Source organism: Triplophysa rosa, linkage group LG11, assembly GCF_024868665.1.
Source record: "Triplophysa rosa linkage group LG11, Trosa_1v2, whole genome shotgun sequence".
NCBI classification, from domain to species: domain Eukaryota; kingdom Metazoa; phylum Chordata; class Actinopteri; order Cypriniformes; family Nemacheilidae; genus Triplophysa; species Triplophysa rosa.
In genome coordinates, this window is record NC_079900.1 from 8,844,863 (window position 1) to 8,863,934 (window position 19,072).

A 19,072-nucleotide genomic window follows, 5' to 3' on the forward strand; every position below is an offset into this window, starting at 1 on the left:
TGGTAGCCGGGTCTCGCTCGTCGGTTGGCTCGTGGGAGGGCTATTTCTTTTGCCTTGCCGTGCTTTTCCGGGAGAATGGCCAATAAAAGGAATAGGATCCCTTTGACGACACAGGGATCCAGATTTATAAAAAACTTTCCGAAACAAGTTGGAGTGCTGGGGTAGTGTATCAAGTACAGAAATACTACGTCATACGTCCAACTCGTTTTTTAACAAGTTGACCATGTTAAGCATGAGAAGCCAGCACGTTTAACAGTGTAAAGAAGTCATAATGTATGACATAGCATGATACCCCATCTTTAATGTAATACAAACAACGTCCTTTAGATGGCGCCCGTCTGCAATGCAGCATATTTGAGTAAAACTGAAAAGAGAGGGATGCGCTGGCTAGACGGACAGGGTTGAACGCTGCGTTCGCGTCTCGTGTCTTTGAAGCGCTGTGGCGGGACGAGTGTGGTGAGCATTGGTATACTATAACATGACACGGACATTTCAATAAGTTCAAAAGCGCGTCTCAAGACACTTGCGTCCTGAGCGCTGAGAAAGAGCTACTGTGACGTATGGTTCTTCTGTTCTGCAATCGGTAACTATTGCTGAGAAATGCGCTTAGAGAGACTGTTTTTAGTTTCACTTCTTATAAGTCCGATTTAGCTAAATAGTGGAGTGACACAGACTGTGAAATGGTTCCTGTCTAGATATATACAGTACACTGTAGTTCTCGTAGTGATACTGGTGAAATATGGCCTGGCTCTCAGCCAATCAGATTCGAGAACCAGAATAACCGTAAACATGGCTCACAGTTGATATATAAATTGAGATCTGTTTGCAATGCCAACTGTTTAACTCCTATTGTAATATTACAATGTTTTATTTTTAGAACTGTATATTACACATCTGATTTCACATTGGTATGTAGGCCTACATGTATAACCAGTGATATTCACAAAGGGCAGAGGTGCAGAAAAGTATTAGTGGTGGTGGTTTTTATTTTTTAAATATAAAAGAGTTAGATCAGATCAGATATTTACTGCATTTTAAAAGCCATAAATTCAATATTGAGCAGAATTAAGTTTAGCCTTTTGGTTCAGCCCTCCACTACAGTCCCATTTCTCATGTGGCCCATTGGGATTACTTGCACACCCCTTAATTAGAGGAATATTTGAAAAAATATACTAAAAAATAATGTATACTGTAAATTATTGTGGCTAATAATAATATTATTGTCTTATTATTCAATATAAAAGTGTTTATAAAACACAGGGGTAGAGGGAATTGCATGTATATACACCACAGTAGTTATCAAATTTAAGTCTGGAATAAATAAAAAAAGATTTAATTTAATGTGCGAATAATATGCGGCCCTTAACATGGATTCGAAATTTTGATTTTATGTGGCCCTCAGGGTATAAAGTTTGCCCACCCCTGTACTAGTGCCATTGCCAAAAATGTTTTACCGATTGTTGTTGCATGATATTAGTAATACAACTTAAATTTGAATGCCTGGAAAAGCCACCTGTATGTTAAAAAAATGCAGTTTAAATGTCTAGTTAAAATATCACATAAAGCAATCAGGATCATGGCATCCTAATGCAAATAGCTTTGAATAACTTATAGATCATAGATCATGTCATTCTAAGTGCAATAAATATTATATATATAATATAATATAATATAATATAATATATATTGTTCAATATGTGTAGCATTGTTACCTGATGCAAGAGTTGGCCTAACCAGTGTATTGGTAACTGTTTTAATGTGAGGACAATTTTACGTCTGAGTGTGGTAAACAATAACTGAATAGAAAATAAATTAAATGTCAACATCAGTATTTTTAAGTTTAAATGTCTACAAATGTGTGTTCTGATTTTTATATGATGAATGGTTATTTGGCAGTAAACTTAAAGAGATTGTTCACCCGCAAAATTAAAATTCTGTCATCATCCATGTCATTTCAAACCTGTATGACTTTCTTTCTTCTGAAAAACACAAAGATATTTTGAAGAATGTTGGTAACCGAACAACGGTGGCACCCATTGACTTGCATTGGTTTTTTGTCCATACAATAGAAGTGAATGGCTACAGCGGTTGTGCGGTTACAGTAATCACAAGTAATCACAAGAATTACAGTACATAAATATTCTCAGGTAGGCTATCTCCCAATTCCCTCTTTCCAAACTATCACCTCAAATTGGTAAAGCTAAGCTTCACACATAAGCGTCGAGGGGGTCACATCAAACTTGCATTTGATTGGCTTATAGATGCTGCCCATTGCATTGCTTGACCATCATTGGCTACTTCACTGAAGGTTAAAACCTTCTCTAGCACACATACCCTTCTTTCAAGTCACGAGGCGCTGCCATGGGCTAATTCTGTACCCACCACTCGTATTACCCATATTACCCTGAGAGAGAGAAAGAGTGAGCGTAACTGTGTATGTGTGTATGAGAGAGAGTCAGAGAGAGGGAGGGGCGAGCAAGTTGAGTCCAGAGAGGGGGAGGGGACGGAGAATGTGGGAGAAGCAACAGCTTGAGATTTCTAGGGAGACTGTCTAAGGGAAAGTCGGAGCCACTAACAAATGAGAAGGAAGTACGAGAGGCAAGGAAATGACGGTGAAGAAGTGAAAGGAAAATAAGAAACATGCCTTACAGAACATAGGGAGGAAAAGAGGAATTTCTTCTTGCGCAAGAAAAAGCAAAAATGGAAAGAGACTTTTGATGGATTAATCAGAGCTTGAGAGAGCAAAGCAGCAGAGAAGTGAGAAGAGACCGGGCCCAGCGGTCATGACAGTCAGTTAAAATAAGCCGGCGGAGGAAGTTGTTGGCAGAAGTAGCATCTGCATTTGGATGAGAGTTCATGAGGATACATGCATGTCGCCGGCTGTGTGTGAGTGCGAGTGAGTGCGTGAGAGTGGACGCACGTTATGAAGACCCGAATGCTCTGTCTGCTTCCGGTGATCCTTGTGTGTTCCTTCTGCAGTGTGGCCTTCTGGTTTTTTCTTACAAACAAGTAAGTATATCAGTTTCAGGCTTTCTGGCCAATGGACCTTTTCTTCTATTCAGAGTGAGAACTTGAAAGGAACAGCGTAATAAATCGGGCCGGGAAGGGTCTTCTGGCAACCGGGATGTAGACTTTGAGCACTCAGGTTTTCAATCTCTTTTTCTGTTGAGTTAGTTGGAGTCGCCAATAAATCTTTATAAGTTACCACTTTTTAATCTTTGCACTGTCCGAGTGCTTTTTTCCTCCCCTGATTTGTAAATGAGTATATTGAGTAGTTGATCCCACACAGGGGTTTTCACAGACGAAATGGGATGCAATACATCAGAAGTCTAAAAACACGTTTTTTCTAAAGTTTCATATCAGATTAATAAAAAATTAAATGTTTGTATCCCAAACTCAGTTCTCCTAAATTAAAATGCGTATAATGTCAAATTGCTCATGACATTACAATGCAAAACAGAGACATTTCTCCATCACATATTTGAAAGTCAAATTAAAGTTAGAGAAGAAAGGCATTCCTGAAATGTGATTCCTGATATCTTACTATAAAGTGTGTGTATGTTTGTTTGTGTTCGTAAAAGCCACAGTGATTTAATATATTTAATTCAATCTCTCAAATGAAAAGTAAGTAAAGGCAAATTTGATGTTACCTAAATGAAGAAATACCGAGTATTGGTGTTTGCTGTCATGTCGGTGACCTGGCGTTTCTCATGTGCTGTTACACTGGAAACAACAGCCTTTAATCACAACGTGGCATGTAGGAGATTATCTCCCTGGATACTTTTAATCACCAGACCTGTCAACATACACAATGTGTGAATTAGGCTGTTATTTAGATGCCAAATAACAGGAAACAATGTTAAGTCTTTCATTTTATTTTAAAATAGCACACTAAAAGTTATACAAAAATGAAAAAATCAACATACTTTTTTTAGCATTCGAGAGAAAGAGCTGAAACCTTACATCTGAAATGGAAAAACTGCATTCGCTTAATTAATTCAAAGTTCTCTAACACCACAAGAATAAATCTCCAAACTTTAACAGTTTAACAGATTTATCTAAACTCAACTCAAATATGTGTATTTTGCAAACAGTACAAAAATGTGGCAGAGTGGAATAAAGGGAGTAACAGACTGAAAGAATGCATTTTGATTGTGATCAAACTACTCTTTGTTTATATTGTATGTGAACTTTTATTTATAAGTTATCATTTGAGGTTTTTCAAGCGTCTATTTCTCCCCACAGTAATGTAATCACTCGTCCTGTATCTAAGATTCCTCAAAAAGGCTCTGATGCTTCAGAATCTTGCAAAGGATGCAAGTATGTAAAACATGCTTTACCTAACAATGTACTGTAGAGAGCAAACATAAAAAGCTCTTTTATGTTTCATCTTTTCATTTTATTTTAATATACAATTTATTATGTGTGTTCAATTTTCACAGAGACAGTGTATTAATTACCAAAGCACTGGAGAACTACTCAAGCAAATGGAAGAAACAGGAGGCAAACTTCAAAAAGTTCAGGTACAACACAAAACTTGCTGGACTAAAAGCATGAATTTGCTGATCACAGATCGTGGAAGGGATTATGTATACAGGAATGCAGGGTGGTGCTGGATCACATTCATCCAGTCAACATAGGCTTACACCCTCAACAAAAAAGCATTTTTTTTCTTTGAACAAATTTTACCTACTTTTTTACACATGGTCATCCCATTGAAACACAAAATCATGCACTCCTAATTTATTTACGTTTACATGTTTCTACACAAAGCTTTAAACCAAACAGCAGACGTTTAAAGCTGCCAGCCTGCTGCTTACGTAACGTTACAGCAGTAAGATAAACAGACGACTTCTCTTCTCTTCAGGCTGTCATCAGGTGTAAAGAGTACCTGAAAACCATACTTAAGTAAAAGTACAGATACCTTGCAGTGAAAATTACTCCATTACAAGTTACAAGTCACCAATTCCAAAACGACTTCAGTAAAAGTCTCCGAGTATCTGATTTGAACAGTACTTGAGTATTTTACTCATACTGAATGTAGGCTCAAAGAAGCACTAGTCCTCAACACTTAAGAGACACGTCAGTGAAAAACAGTTGATTTGTGAGGAGAGCAATCACATTTATTTTCTTAAATCATAATAAGACTGAACACCTCAAAATTGCAACAAATCATGGTCGACACCATAACCTACGTCATTACAAACACCCTAAGTCTCATTTAAGCTCAAGTGCTCATAAGTAAACCAAACTCCTTCAAAAGGGTCTCTTCAATATGACAGATAAATAAAATAATGTTAAGTAGAATTAAAAAGTCAAAGCCTTTTTGCACTGGACATGCTGGTTTGGGCCTCATCGCCAGCTGCAGTCATGTCCTCATTTCACATACACTGTTAGCCCTTACCTGCCATTTCTACAGTAATATATTGGCAACACTGTTGCCAGCTAGTTACTGTAAACTACTGCAATGGCTGTTTGAAGATACATTATTAAAGAATCTATTAACGCACTTAAGTCACACAGTCTTAGATGACCAAGTGTAAATAACAGATGAACACAATAAATCTGTCAAGATTTCACCAGAGGAGAATTAAACACAAACATCAATAACATCTTCACATATTACAGACACCACTTTCACTTTATATCTGTCATCTGTGTAAGATCTTATTGAGATTTAACTCTAGTTCATAGTGGTTCAATTATGTTTTAAGTCACCATTATGGCGATCAGTGTTTGCTTTGGTTGGACTCTTTGACTTTCTTGTAGCTTTAAAATGTACACTTTTACCGCAACTTTATGTTTGCTTAGTAACTGAAGATACATCTGAAAGAATTCAATCATTAAATAATAATAATATAGCGTTTAAGATTTATTAAGATGTGTTTGGTAAAGTGATTACATGTTATAATGGAAAGATCTCTGTCAGAAAATCTTTCTTTGCAATTGAGACACAGTTAGACACTTGACATACAAACCTCATCAATGATGACAAACAATCATGAATGAGTTTTGTACTATGTACCCAGCATGCATTGCAGCATGAAGCTGTTCAGTTGATTGTCACCATTGTTGAGATTCATATGTGGATGGTTTATTTCTCTGTGTCCGACTCATTCTATAGGTTAATATTTTGTCTTTTGAACTTTTGAAAATTGAAATACTATACATTCTTTTTACTGGTGTACATCACTTCATGGCAATAGTCCCACCATATGGTCAAATTTTGAGAAAACATGTTTAGAGCACATTTAGGAAGAGTTAGTTTTTAAAATAAGAGCTATAGATGTGTGACCTACAGTAACTAGCTGGCAACAGTGTTGCCAATATATTACTGTAGAAATAGCGGGTAAGGGCTAACTGTGTATAAACCGCCAGCGATTGACATCTACCTGATACTGCACTCATATTCACATAAAGAAGCCATGTTGACAAGTTTTTGTAAGTTAGGGCAAAATCCACAAGATTGTAGTACCTTCATTGCCCTGTAAATGGCGATATTAATTATAAGATAGGTGTCATGCAAAATGTAATGTGTAATTGCATTAGCCATTACAAATGTAGTGGAGTAGAGAGTACATATACTTCTTCAAAAATGTAGTTAAGTAGAGAGTAAAAGTTGCTAATATCTTTAATACTCAGTACAACTACAAAGTAGCCAAAAAGATACTTAAGTAAAGTAACTAAGTACATTTACTCCAATACTTTACACCACTGCAAATCAGTTTGGATATTACTAACTGACTTCGTAATGTTCACAGTGTACATTACAATGCATACAATATACATTTACATTTTATTTTGAGTGACGACAGTAAAGTGCTAACGTTTGCTATTATTGAAATTGCGGTTAAAACTAGAACTGCGTTCTCGGGACTTTGATGTCCAGAACAGGATGTTAAATTTCGCTTCTTCTGGGAGGGTTTTCATTTGGCGTGGTATTTCACATTCTGCTCCACCCGGTCGCTTCCTCTTTGCTCTTGTTATGTAGGCCTATATTATTTATAGTAAGTTTCCTTTGCTGTGTTGGTTTTTAGTTTGCGTTGCGGATTGCGTTTTCATGTGACGTCACGCACTTATAAATTCCTTATAGAGGAACGCCCCGCTAACGGGCAAAAGATCTGCCGTTGTAAAAGTAATTAACATCGTTTAGCTTAAACAACGAATAGTTTTTTTAAGTTATTTATGCGCAATAAAATGCAACAACCGTTGATGAGACACGCCTGATCTATGCTTCTTCAAGCTACAGCGCTGTTGCGTTTTGCTCCCGATGCGGCGGGAACGGTGTTGCTCACGCTCACGACCTCGTGACAACGGATTTTGATGTCGCAAACAGATTTCTAAGGTCGTCCTCATAAAAATGTATAGTATACTTTATTAAAATATTTACTATAGTAAACGGTAGTAAATTGTAAAAATGACTACACTTCTTAAATGTAGACTACAGTATTCTGTATAGTATAGTAAATTAGTAAATACTAATACTTAGTAAATAGGCCTACTTGGTTCAAAAACGCTAGTTTCTGGGAATTTTACAAAGTTTAACGTTACATGTTGCTTGTTAATATGGCACGAACACGTGTTTCTCTGTGTCTTTGGTGTGTTATAATTTGCCCATGCATGTATTAGACACGTAAATTTGCAACAATGAAAGTGTGGGAACAAAAGATGCATTCTATCTAAAAATGAATGCTCAACCAGACCTGCCTTAAACGCCTCGTGTAACCACACCCCCACAAATCTACGTCAGTTCGTGGTATGATTTGACTAAGACTGCCCAAATTTATATGCAAGCAAAGTGGGCGTACCTGTCAGTACAATTGCTTTAGAACCTGATGTTCCAAATATGGTAAGAAGCGTTACATTTCCGTCACACGCTTGCAGTATTCGACCAATCACTACGCACTGGTTAACTGGCCAATCATAGCACACCTCGCTTTTCAGAGCGATGAGCTTTGTCAAAAATCCTCGCGTTTCAGGGAGGCGGGGCAAAGAGGAGATACAAACATGTGTGGAAAATACAGCGTTTTGGAACCTTAAATCGTGTTTACACATTGCATTACAGCTAAAAAAATCGATAATATTCGTTTTAGCCGTGTCATATGACCCCTTGAAGTATGAGAAGGTCAGCAAGGTAATCAAGAACAAAAAGAAGTATTATAGTGGTTGAGGACATTTTAAGAGCATCAGGACATAATTGGTCACCAGGGCACCTGGAATTCTCCCTGTGGCCAGGAAAATACTTACTTACAGTCAGATTAGCTGCATGCCTTTTATAAGCTCAAGGGCTATTGAGTTTTTGTTTTACCATTAGATATTCACATGACTGTAAGAGTCAGTGTGTTGGGATCTACAGTAGGGTCATAAAAAGCAGCACTCAAAACAAAAATACCACTGAAACTGACAACAAAATGCTGCTGATGTTTAAAATGTGGTGCAATGCCTCTGGGGAATTCCTCTGTTTTGTATCTGTTATCTAACATTTGACATTTCAAGACCCTGATATATTTTTTTCATGATGTAGTTATGAGTTTAGTACGTCTGCAGACATTATAGTGAGCTGTAGCTGTCATATCTGTATTTACTTTCTCAGAGGTGAATGTTATCACGTGTGCAGAAAAAAGTTTACCTAAAATATGCAATGATTTTCTGTTCATAAAAAGTGTGTCGGCATCCCTTCAGGTCATTATTAAGCAGCAAGTGTCATGCTGTGTCTAAGGCTGTGGTCACACAGAGTAACACGCCACTGGGGTCAAATGTGGTCTATGATGGAGAGAGGAGAAAGCCACTGCAGGTGACACCTGCTCTGTTCAGCATATTTGCTAAGGTACTATGTTAAAAATGTAATGTTTAATTGAAAATAATACATTTAAGTCATTTTGAAAGTGGCACTTAAATTGTATGTTTGTTAGTCATCTCATAGTTTTGAGCATGTGTGTGTTTGTAGGAGCAGCCCTTTAGAAATGCAACATTCGAATCGTGTGCTGTGGTGGGGAATGGAGGTATTTTGTCCAATAGCAGCTGTGGACAGAAAATAAATTCCGCTCAATTTGTCATCAGGTCAGTATCGAATTACCTCATATGATTGATTGTCCAAATCAAAATCAAAATGTTCAGAAACTCAACACAAGAAACAATTCTATAATTTAACATCAATTTTATTACTCATTTTGCTCCTAAACATTGGTATAAAGCTTAAAGACTGTAATGTGGGCCATTATAGGATCAATGAACCTTTGTCCACCCCTATATTGTTAGATGTAATCTTCCACCACTGGGGAATGGACATGAGCAGGATGTTGGCAACAAAACAAACTTGGTGACTGCAAATCCCAGCATCCTTCACGAGAAGTGAGTCTTTGATTTTGATTGTTGGTGTGTCTATTATATGCTATCTCATCAATATGCATTGATACTTTAAACCTGTTGTTGTTTTTTTTTGTTAAAAAGTCTGTTAATATGACATTATATACAAAATAGACATATCAGAATCAACTTTATTCGCCAAGTGTGCACACTGCACACACAAGGAATTTTGTTCTGGTAACAGGAGCTCTTAAACACACTATACACATAACACAAGAAATAGAAAAGAATATAAAATAAATATGAGGCTAAGAGGATCAAAATATAAATAATATACAAAGGTGCAGTTTAGTTATAAGCATAACAACTATAATAATATGTATTTACGTACATAAAGTGTAAGAGTAAAGATATTGCACTGATATATATGGCACTTAACAACTAGGAGGTTATGGTGGATGTACTAGCTGTTTAGGAATGGGTTGGCCTGTGGGAAGAAGCTGTTCTTGTATCTAGATGTTCTAGTGCGCAGTGATCTGTATCGTCTGCCTGTTGGCAGGAGTTCAAACAGGTTGTGTCCAGGGTGGGAGGGGTCTTTGATGATGTTACCTGCCCGTTTCTTCACCCTGGAGTTGTACAAGTCTTGGAGGTTGGGCAGGGGCACACCGATAATCCTCTCAGCTGTTTTAACAGTCCATTGTAGTCTACTTGTGTCTGATTTGGTATCTTGGTAATGGTATCATATCCTAGCTAAGATATTCTGCCAGGTGACATGAGTCTATGGAATTTTATGCTGCATTTAGACTGTCAAAAGAAATGTAAATGTAACGGAAATGTAACGCCTCTTACCATATTCGGAACATCAGGTTCCAAAGCAATTGTACTGACAGGCGATACAATGAGATTTACACTTACTCCCACCTTAACTACGTGTAGATTTGGGCAGTCTTAGTCAAATCATGTTACTACGTTACGCAGATTCGCCGGGGTGTGGTTACACGAGGCGTTTCAGGCATGTCTGGTTGAGCATTCGCTTTTAGATAGAATGCATCTTTTGTTCCCTCACTTTCATTTGTGCAATTTTACGTGTCTAATACATGCATGGGCAACTTATAACACACCAAAAACACAGAAAAACACGTACTTCCGCCATATGACCCCTTTAAATCATTTTCTTCCTCATTCATTACAACACCTTATTGATCACTGAAAGACTGTGACATTCTCTCAGATATTTAACCCCTCTGCAAGATATGAGTAAAATTATCATTAAAAATGATCATAAAAAAGTTTAAGATAAAACCAAAATGTAAATTTCATTCCAGGTACAGCGGACTGATGGATCGACGCCGTCCATTTGTGGAAAGCCTCCGTCCCTACGGACAGGCCTTACTGCTGCTACCTGCTTTCTCCTACGCCCACAACACGCCCGTATCCCTGCGTGCCTTTTACACACTGGAGGACTTCGGAAGAGAAGGTCCGCTGCCTGTTTTTCTGAACCCGGACTACATGAGGAGGCTGTCGAAGTTCTGGCGCGAAAGAGGGCTCAACTCGGTCCGCCCCAGCACGGGACTCATCATGGCTAGCTTAGCACTAGAGATTTGCACTAACGTCCATTTGTACGGCTTTTGGCCTTTCAACAAACATCCGCATGACAATCGGTCGATCACCAACCATTATTACGATGATCGGGAGAGCAAAAAGAATGTGCATTCCATGCCAACTGAGTTTGAACATTTACTAAAACTCCACAAGCAAGGTGTGGTGCATATACACCTGGGTGACTGTCAACCCAATCGCAGGTAAAAACCTGTGGGCCTTAGACCCCACAGAATACCTCTCTATCCGATTTGGTACTACAACACCTGTAAGGCTCATTTTCACTGCTGAGAGAATGAAGGCCTTTCTGAAAACAAAGCAGCTTTGAATGTGAATGTGCACTGAGGCTATGAATCTCTATTGCTTGTATTGCTGTTCGCACACACACTTTACCTTAAGATGAATTTGCACATATACGCGCACATTTTGCCTCCGTACTGTGAAGGAATTTAATTAGGAAAATGACTCCCAGACCTGCATCCTCCCTAAAGACCCCTAAGCACTCATTCAAGCGGTCTTGCCTTAGTCAGTCTTGAACACGTTCACTTTTGGTGCGTCTCCAGCTGTTGCCTCTCATTCATCACAAGTGCCAGTCTGTTCTCTTTAAAAACGAGCAGTAATGAATCTGATCTCAGGTGTGCGGAGTAAGCTGTAATAACATGAACACTGAAATCTAATGCCGCCTTCATGTGAACATGGGAAACTCGTGCCATCCAGTTGGGCATTCGTTAGGATGACATGTAACACGTTAAAGTGCGAAAATAACACGGAAGTAGCAAAACTTACAAAATATAGTTCATTTATGCTACATCCATTTTATATATCTGTAAAGTGCCCAAACAGGTATCCCTTTACAAAAGTCATGGAAATCTTTATTTCCCCCCCCGTATGGTGTATACTGGTATCAAATAAAATATTTAGTTTTCTTAAAATGATCCATACATCAAACATATAATGATTGAAAAAACACATGTAGAATTGATATAACTTTGCAAAATCATTCATTACCTTTGATGACAGTTTGCATTCCATTGTTTTGGATTTCGACAACTCGACTCGGCAACTCGTAATGTGTATAATCCAGAGAATCCCACTGGTTAACGCAACTTCATTTGGGCATTCATGTGTGTGGAACTCGCAAATATATGATATTTTCGTCTCCACTTGAAGGCAGCATAATTCTAGTCTTTGATTCCACATTTTAGCTGCTTCCACATTGAACTGGATACATTTGAAAAATGTATCTTTTTCATAAAGTTTTAGTTTTATGTCTATAAGAGCTTTAATCCATTTTAAAGAGAAAGATCTCAAGTAGATTCGTTTGAAAACTGTGATGGAGTGCGTATAAATTATTGAAAGTTAACTAAATATATAATACAATGTGGAAGTGTTGCACCTCTAATTTCATGCCGGCTGTTCACGTGTTAAATATGTAGAATATATGTGACAGAATTTACTGTGAAAAAGCTTGAGGAAAGCATTTGAAAATGGTGGTGTGGAGAACGGAAAACGCTTTTCAATATTATCCGGATTAATGTCGACATTTAGGCTAAGAGAATTCTTTGATGTCTGGATTATTTAAAACGTGACAATATGATTGCAGGATGAAACAATAGGAAACACATGTGTGGGTTAACTTTACTCAGAGTAAGAAAACAGGAGGAAATGCTGATAATAGTGGCAGATCTACATTTTCTATGCACCCAATCTAACCCCGAAAGGGCTCACATATCAATAAATGACTGTATGGAACATAACATTGGTTTGGATAATTATTAAAAACGATTTTTGGAAAAAATTCTATTCATTGCAAAGGTACATGACAGTATTAAAAATGTAAAATGCACCCAATGTGTATAATGTTGTCAGATCATTAAGACCCCATTCTGAGGGGATCAAGCACAGATTCTGAACACATTTAATGAAGGTGTAAATGCTAATGCTTTTCTGTGATTTAAATAAAAGTATGCAAGGGGAAAAGTCAGAAATGGAGAGGCATTGAAATGTGTAAATGAAATTCAGAACATTCAGATACTATCTGGATGCAAAATGTAAATGTAAATGCAAGATACTGTATATCTATCCCATGATCTTTGCATTGCTAATGCAATACTCTACCAAATGATCTACAGGAATTGTAAATGTGCACAATGCACATACTAAACAAATATCTCTAACACTAATATTGAATTATTGGTAGTGGAATCTAATCTGTGTCATTTTGGTTAAATCTCTGTGAATTATAACATAAGTGAAATCATTTATAATCGATGCTGACTAAGGAAGCAGCCCTGTCATTTATTTTCTGTGTTTTGCTTGCAACATGCTGCCAGTAGGTTCAGACGTACACTTGTTTTTCGAAACACTGCAAGCTGTTTTGCACACACTCTGGGGATTCCTCTCATATTGGCCTAGCGACCTGGTTTTTCTGCATCTGTGTTTGCACGCTTTTTCCTTTGAAAGGCATTCCCTATGGATACCTTATTTGACGCTGCTTTTGTTCAATCTGTTAATGATTCTCGAATCATTCTGATGCCTTATGGAATCTACTCTCTCATAGAAAACCTGCTTCACTAAATTCCAAGAAACTTGGTGTTCTGGACATAAGATTGGTTTCACCCCACGTTCCTTCACACAAACACATCATCCATCAAAGTTAAGGATAAACAGAAAAAAGCGCTTCGAAACACTTTTCAAACACACAATAGTTCACATTTAATTTTTTTATTAACAAAATAGCTCACATGCATTTTCAAATCCAAAGAAGGGTTTCCAAAATTGTAAATAATTGTACATCTCTGGACAATCCAGCATGGCACATTGAAATCTTTTTTCAGTTTCATTTTCAAACACAGCGACAACACGTATCGAAACACACAGCAGTCAGGACGAATGTCTTACAGATAGATAACGGTATGAAATATCCCAGCCATAACCAGGGACGTACAATAAATAGAAACACAGTTCCATGCTCACAAGCATGTCTGAACCCAAATTGGCATCAGACCTTATTGTGACCCTGCTGCAAAGATTTGCTTCGAAAGCAAAGTGTCGAAAAAAGCACAGTCAGAAGTGAAGTAGCTTCACATACTTCAGTATCTTTCTCAGACTGCTGACACAGGTAGCCTAGCGAGAGGGTTTTTAAGGCTCTCGATTGAAAAAAATTGCCTCGCTTAACCCAGTCTCCACACAAACTCGAACACACATCAACACGAATGTAAACAAACACACTCACACGAAGTGGTGCTCAGATGTGAGGCAGAGGGGTATCGTACGCCCACTCCATCTGGAGCTCTTGAAATACAGCTGCTGAAAACTGTAACACCCACAAAGTTTAACTCTGCAGAATCATTTTTGTTGCTATTTAGAGTTTTTCACTGGAAGGAGTTTCAGGGAAATTCCCCTTTTCATAAACATTCTTAATTTCCCTCGCATGCAAAATCCTAAGGGTCTCATCTCAAGAAACCAACTGTAATAAAAAAGACAAGGGGAACAATCCATATTGACTTAAGGAACATACTGTAGGAGCACAATTCACTAAAAACATTAAAAAGCGTATTTGTAAGGGTAACCATAACTACATACTGTACATCAAATTGTATTTACTTATTTTTATTTTACAATGAAAGGCAATGAAATCATATAAAATCTTACAAAACCTAATTTATTTAAATTATATGGCCATTATTAAAGAGAATTCCATGTTTTAAAAAAAACAATTCAACATTTAGAAATACAAACAAGTCAAGTCTCACTTATAGTAACCGTGAATAATGCCACAATCTTCAGCATACATAAGTATTGCTGAATTAGTGATATGTAAAGGGTTCATCTTTTTTCTTTCCAATTCACTAATCGAACATTACTCGCATGCATTCATGCAAAATCTCCTCCACCTCATCCTCAAGCGAACGCACACGTAGGCACACGCAGTTGTGTTTTATGGCGTGTTTTCCTCAGTCGGCATGACTGCATAGATGCATGAAGTCTTTATTGTGAAAAACAGTATTTGGTCTCCTATGGCAATCGTCACTATTGAAACATCCCACATAAAGGCAAATGTCTCACGAGTTGGAATGTGGCAGTAAGAGAGAAACCGGAAGACTCGTCATGTGTATATTTATGTATCATTAGGTAAATATCTACATTGCATGACATGGTGTCTGGATTTTGTCAGTCCTGCTGCACCGTTTAACACTCGACCTCAGATTGGAGCTCAGCATCCAAGTTAGACCTGCTACATGGATTAGCTAGATTCAAGTGTGTTTATAGTGAAAGAATGTTGTCATAAAAATTCTAAAACAATTGCAACATTACTAAGAGATTTTTTTTAAGTCAATTTGAATATTTGTATACGCATCTACATTGTTTCATGTGTACTTAAAGGGTTGATAACATTGCAGCTGCGTAGGCTGCAATTATTTATTTAGCCAGCAGGGGATAGTATTGCAATAAAATAAGATTTTGATCCTTAAACTGAGTATATTAAAGGAATAGTTCACCTAAAAATGAAAATTCTGTCATGAATTACTCACTCTTTTCTGATTAATACAGAGAAAGATATTTGGAAGAAAGAAAAAATGACAATGGTAGTCAAAAGTGACCCAGAACTGTTTGCTGTCCTACATTCTTCAAAATATCTTCTTTTGTGTTCACAGAACAAAAAATAAAACAGATTTGAAACAACTCAAAGGTGAGTAAATGATGACAGATTTTTTTGGTGAACTGTTCCTTTATGAGACTGGCTAGCCGATACTAGAAAAAACGGGATCTGAAAATGAGGATCTGAAAGGAAGTAGATTGATGATTTACTGTCCACAAATGCCCTTTACAGCTACAGTACAAATGGGTAAAAATAAAATATGTAATGTATGTGTTTGTATGTGTGTATGTGTAGACCTACATCAGTTTATTTCAAAGACAAATTGTTCAGTTTTGTGGGGTCTTATAGACCGTTTCATCGGACGCGCGCATTCCTGACCCCCAGTTAACTTCCGGTTTGCGTTTGGCTATAGTGTCTAATAATATAACTATTTATATTTATTTATTTAATTTATGTTAATGTTAATATTAATTTATTTTATTATTTTATTGTATAATAATTGTATTAAATAAACAATTTGTTGAATGGGTCCAGGAGTTTTGACGCATTTAAAGAAACCGTATGGTATATTGACATCTAGTGGTTGAGCTTGGTATCGGAGTCTAAATTCAAAATATTGGAGAAACAAGTTTAGCCAAGTAACGGTTCTTCTCAGTTTCTTTTTCTTGTTATCAGAAATAATCTACAGGCACTCTATTGCTTGTGAATGTGTACCGGAAGTTAAGGTGGGGTCACAAAAGTGCGCATGCGCAGTCCCGTTTGTTTATGTTGTTAAGACGAAACTGTCTATAAACCTCAGAGTGCCACAAATGCATTAACATGTCAAATGCATTTTACATTTTTTTACATCACTTACCTACATCTTTGCATGATTATAGCTTGGCATAGTGATACAAAGTTACAGTTTAATACTGTAAATAGGAAGACAGCTGGCTTGGAATCGGATTGTAATGTCCCCGCGCTTCCAAAAGGGATCCGATAGGAAGACTTTCTCAACTTTCTTTTCACTAAAAAGTTCTGAATGTCAGAAATTAATGATCTTTTCTGGATTGTGGATGGGATGTTCCCAAATCTAGACATAATCTTGAGTGCACGAGATTATGTTTGGAAGATCAAGAATAAGGAAGAAATCCGTCTCATTCTCAGAGTTTCTTTAAGGCACTTAAAGCATTTCAAAAAGATATACAGCATATTCTCCGTTTGTGTGCGTTGGCTGTGGGATACACGCAATATTTCGTGTCTAAAAAGTGTGTGACTGGATGAGAGTGTTTACATCAAAAAGGAATTTAAATACACGTAGCGCAGTGTTCAGGTATACGTTTGCGCATCAGATCCAAACAGAAGGTTTGCCTTCGCCTGATTTGCTACTGCTGCTGCTTCCGGCGCTCCCTGCTTTTCCGTGCTTGGGCCGATGTTTTCGTTCCTTCTGCGGTGCTGTGGTGATGTTACTCTGAGGCTTCTCGTCGATGTTGTGGTTGTCGTTCAGGTCATCGTGGTTATTATTATTGGCATGGTGCTGCAAGGTATAGGCTTGAATCGCCGCCTCTAACTGGATGGCGTCTTTATTGATCGGCGGTGGCCGGGCCTCACCCGCCGATGGAAAGTTGTCCTCGTTGGAACCGTATTGCTGTTGTTCTTCCTGGGCGATGTTGGCGCGGTTCTGCTTGCATGCCATCTTGGCATTGGTCAGGTCTGTGTATGGCATGGTCTCAGGCTTCACCACGATGTTGTAGCCTGGTGGTGCAGATGGGGCGTTCCAGGAGAAGGGATAACCAACGTAGTCTGCTTCTCCCACACCTCCCCCGACTCCACCTACTGGTTCTCCTTCGCTTAGCGCTGGCCCGCCTACTCCAACAGACACACCCCCTGCTGCCAGCAGACCCATTTGGTACTCGTCATCTGCTGCTGATGCGTTTCGTTTGCGCAACATGTCGTTGATGGTTCCCACCCCGAGATGAATCATTTCCCACAGGTTTAGTAGTAGGCAAAGGCAACTGACACCGTACATGATTCGAAGGAAGATGGTCTTTTCGGTGGGGCGGGAGATGAAGCAGTCCACGTGGTGTGGGCAGGGCTTATCCGAGCACACGAAAACGGGTTCCACGCGGAAGCCGTACAACAGGTACTGTCCTGCCAGAAAGCCCGCCTCCAGCGCAGACCGAGTCAGCAGCTGAAGCACGTACACTCGCATTAGCCCGTCATCACGGATACGCCGCCGTCCGTCATGGCGTACCTTCGGCTTGGGTCTAGGTGGAACCAGCTCTCTCCGTGAGCTGTCAATCTCAGGCACTTCATAGATCATGGGGTCATCCTCTCGTTCCTCCTCCCCGTCCTCATGTCCCGCCCGGTGCTGCCGTGCCCCAAAATACATCTTTCTCGGTCTCCTCTGCGTGTATCCACCAGATGTCCCATCTGCCACTGGTGCCCCTGCAGCACCCCGCGAGTCCTCGATGTGGGAGATCTTATTGGCTGCGTAGCCCATGTAGAGCAGAGAGGGCAAGGCAGACAGAATGATCTGGAAGACCCAGAATCGCACGTGCGAAAGTGGCGCGAAGGCATCGTAGCAGACGTTCTCGCACCCCGGCTGGCCCGAGTTGCAGACGAACTTGCTCTGCTCATCGTAGTAGATGGACTCGCCGCCCACCGCAGTCAGTACGATGCGGAAGACAACTAGCGTGGTGAGCCAGAGTTTCCCCACCGATGTGGAGTGGTGCTGGATCTCCTCCAGCAGACGCGTTAGGAAGCTCCAGCTCATGACGTCTGATGACAACGGGGCAGACAGCGTCCCACACTGCACAGCTCACAGACTCTGTGGGGCAAATACAAAGAGAATCTAATGTAAGAGAACAGAAATGCAATGTGGACAAACCATGAGATAATAATTAGATCATTTATTTAGTACCATAATATAATATAATATAATATATAAATCACAAGTATAAGACTTTTAATGTAGCAGTCATTTATACAAAAATCAATGGAAAAAATGATTCAATATTGCCCACCTTTCATTTAAAAGAGTCAATTCCACGCCTTTACATACAGATCTACTTTATGATAAAACACATGCATATTCAATCTCCAAAATTAAAAACGTGTTTTAGCTTGATTTGGTGAAAAGAAAACTAAGGCGATTTTCATAATTGCTATTATTATATGCAGCTTTTTTGAAAACAATAAAAATGTCAATAAATTCCATGAAAATGTGTCGTGCTGTGTTTGTATGCACAGCTATATTGCTGGCCATAAGGTCAGTTGAGAGACTCAATGAGCAGAACTTTCACATGCACATACACAGACACAATTACCTGACGCAATGAGCCTGAACCACACAAATCTTCCCTGAGGGAGAACAGCTTTTGACATGCACTGGTGAGCGGGTGTATGTTGGTGACCTCTCTGGTTTGTCTCTGCTTGTTTTTTTTAATGAATGTTTGGATTCCTGCATCCAATAAAGCATGAGATATTGATTGCTACGACCAAATTAGGTTACAAACACATGGGATAAAGACATGATATATATGTTATGTTATATAAGTGTGTGTGTGTGTGTGTGTGTGTGTG

The 19,072-nt window shown here is 38.7% G+C and overlaps 2 protein-coding genes across 2 annotated transcripts in view; one reads left to right on the forward strand and one right to left on the reverse strand.

Moving 5' to 3' along the window:
• Window positions 1-1,761: 1,761 nt before the first annotated feature.
• Window positions 1,762-13,051, forward strand: st8sia6 (ST8 alpha-N-acetyl-neuraminide alpha-2,8-sialyltransferase 6). The gene is made up of 7 exons (XM_057347086.1): window positions 1,762-3,009; window positions 4,246-4,320; window positions 4,443-4,523; window positions 8,683-8,827; window positions 8,948-9,060; window positions 9,259-9,351; window positions 10,632-13,051. Exons 1-7 carry the CDS (start codon window positions 2,924-2,926, stop codon window positions 11,110-11,112), a joined length of 1,074 nt encoding a protein of 357 aa, XP_057203069.1. The 5' UTR covers window positions 1,762-2,923; the 3' UTR covers window positions 11,113-13,051.
• Window positions 13,052-13,526: 475 nt separating this feature from the next.
• gjc1 (gap junction protein gamma 1) overlaps window positions 13,527-19,072 on the reverse strand; it is a 44,258-nt gene continuing 38,712 nt past the window's right edge. The window contains exon 2 of the mRNA XM_057347110.1: window positions 13,527-18,317. Coding sequence (XP_057203093.1) covers window positions 16,836-18,263 — 1,428 coding nt within the window. The 5' untranslated portion in view covers window positions 18,264-18,317 and the 3' untranslated portion in view covers window positions 13,527-16,835. The remainder of the gene's footprint in view (window positions 18,318-19,072) is intronic.

Excerpts from the sequence above, each read along its gene's own strand:
- st8sia6 (XM_057347086.1), top strand. The coding sequence starts at position 2,924 with ATGAAGACCCGAATGCTCTGTCTGCTTCCGGTGATCCTTGTGTGTTCC. Across the intron at positions 3,010-4,245 it reads TGGTTTTTTCTTACAAACAA|TAATGTAATCACTCGTCCTG; the intron begins GTAAGTATATCA and ends TTCTCCCCACAG. Across the intron at positions 9,352-10,631 it reads CCCAGCATCCTTCACGAGAA|GTACAGCGGACTGATGGATC; the intron begins GTGAGTCTTTGA and ends ATTTCATTCCAG.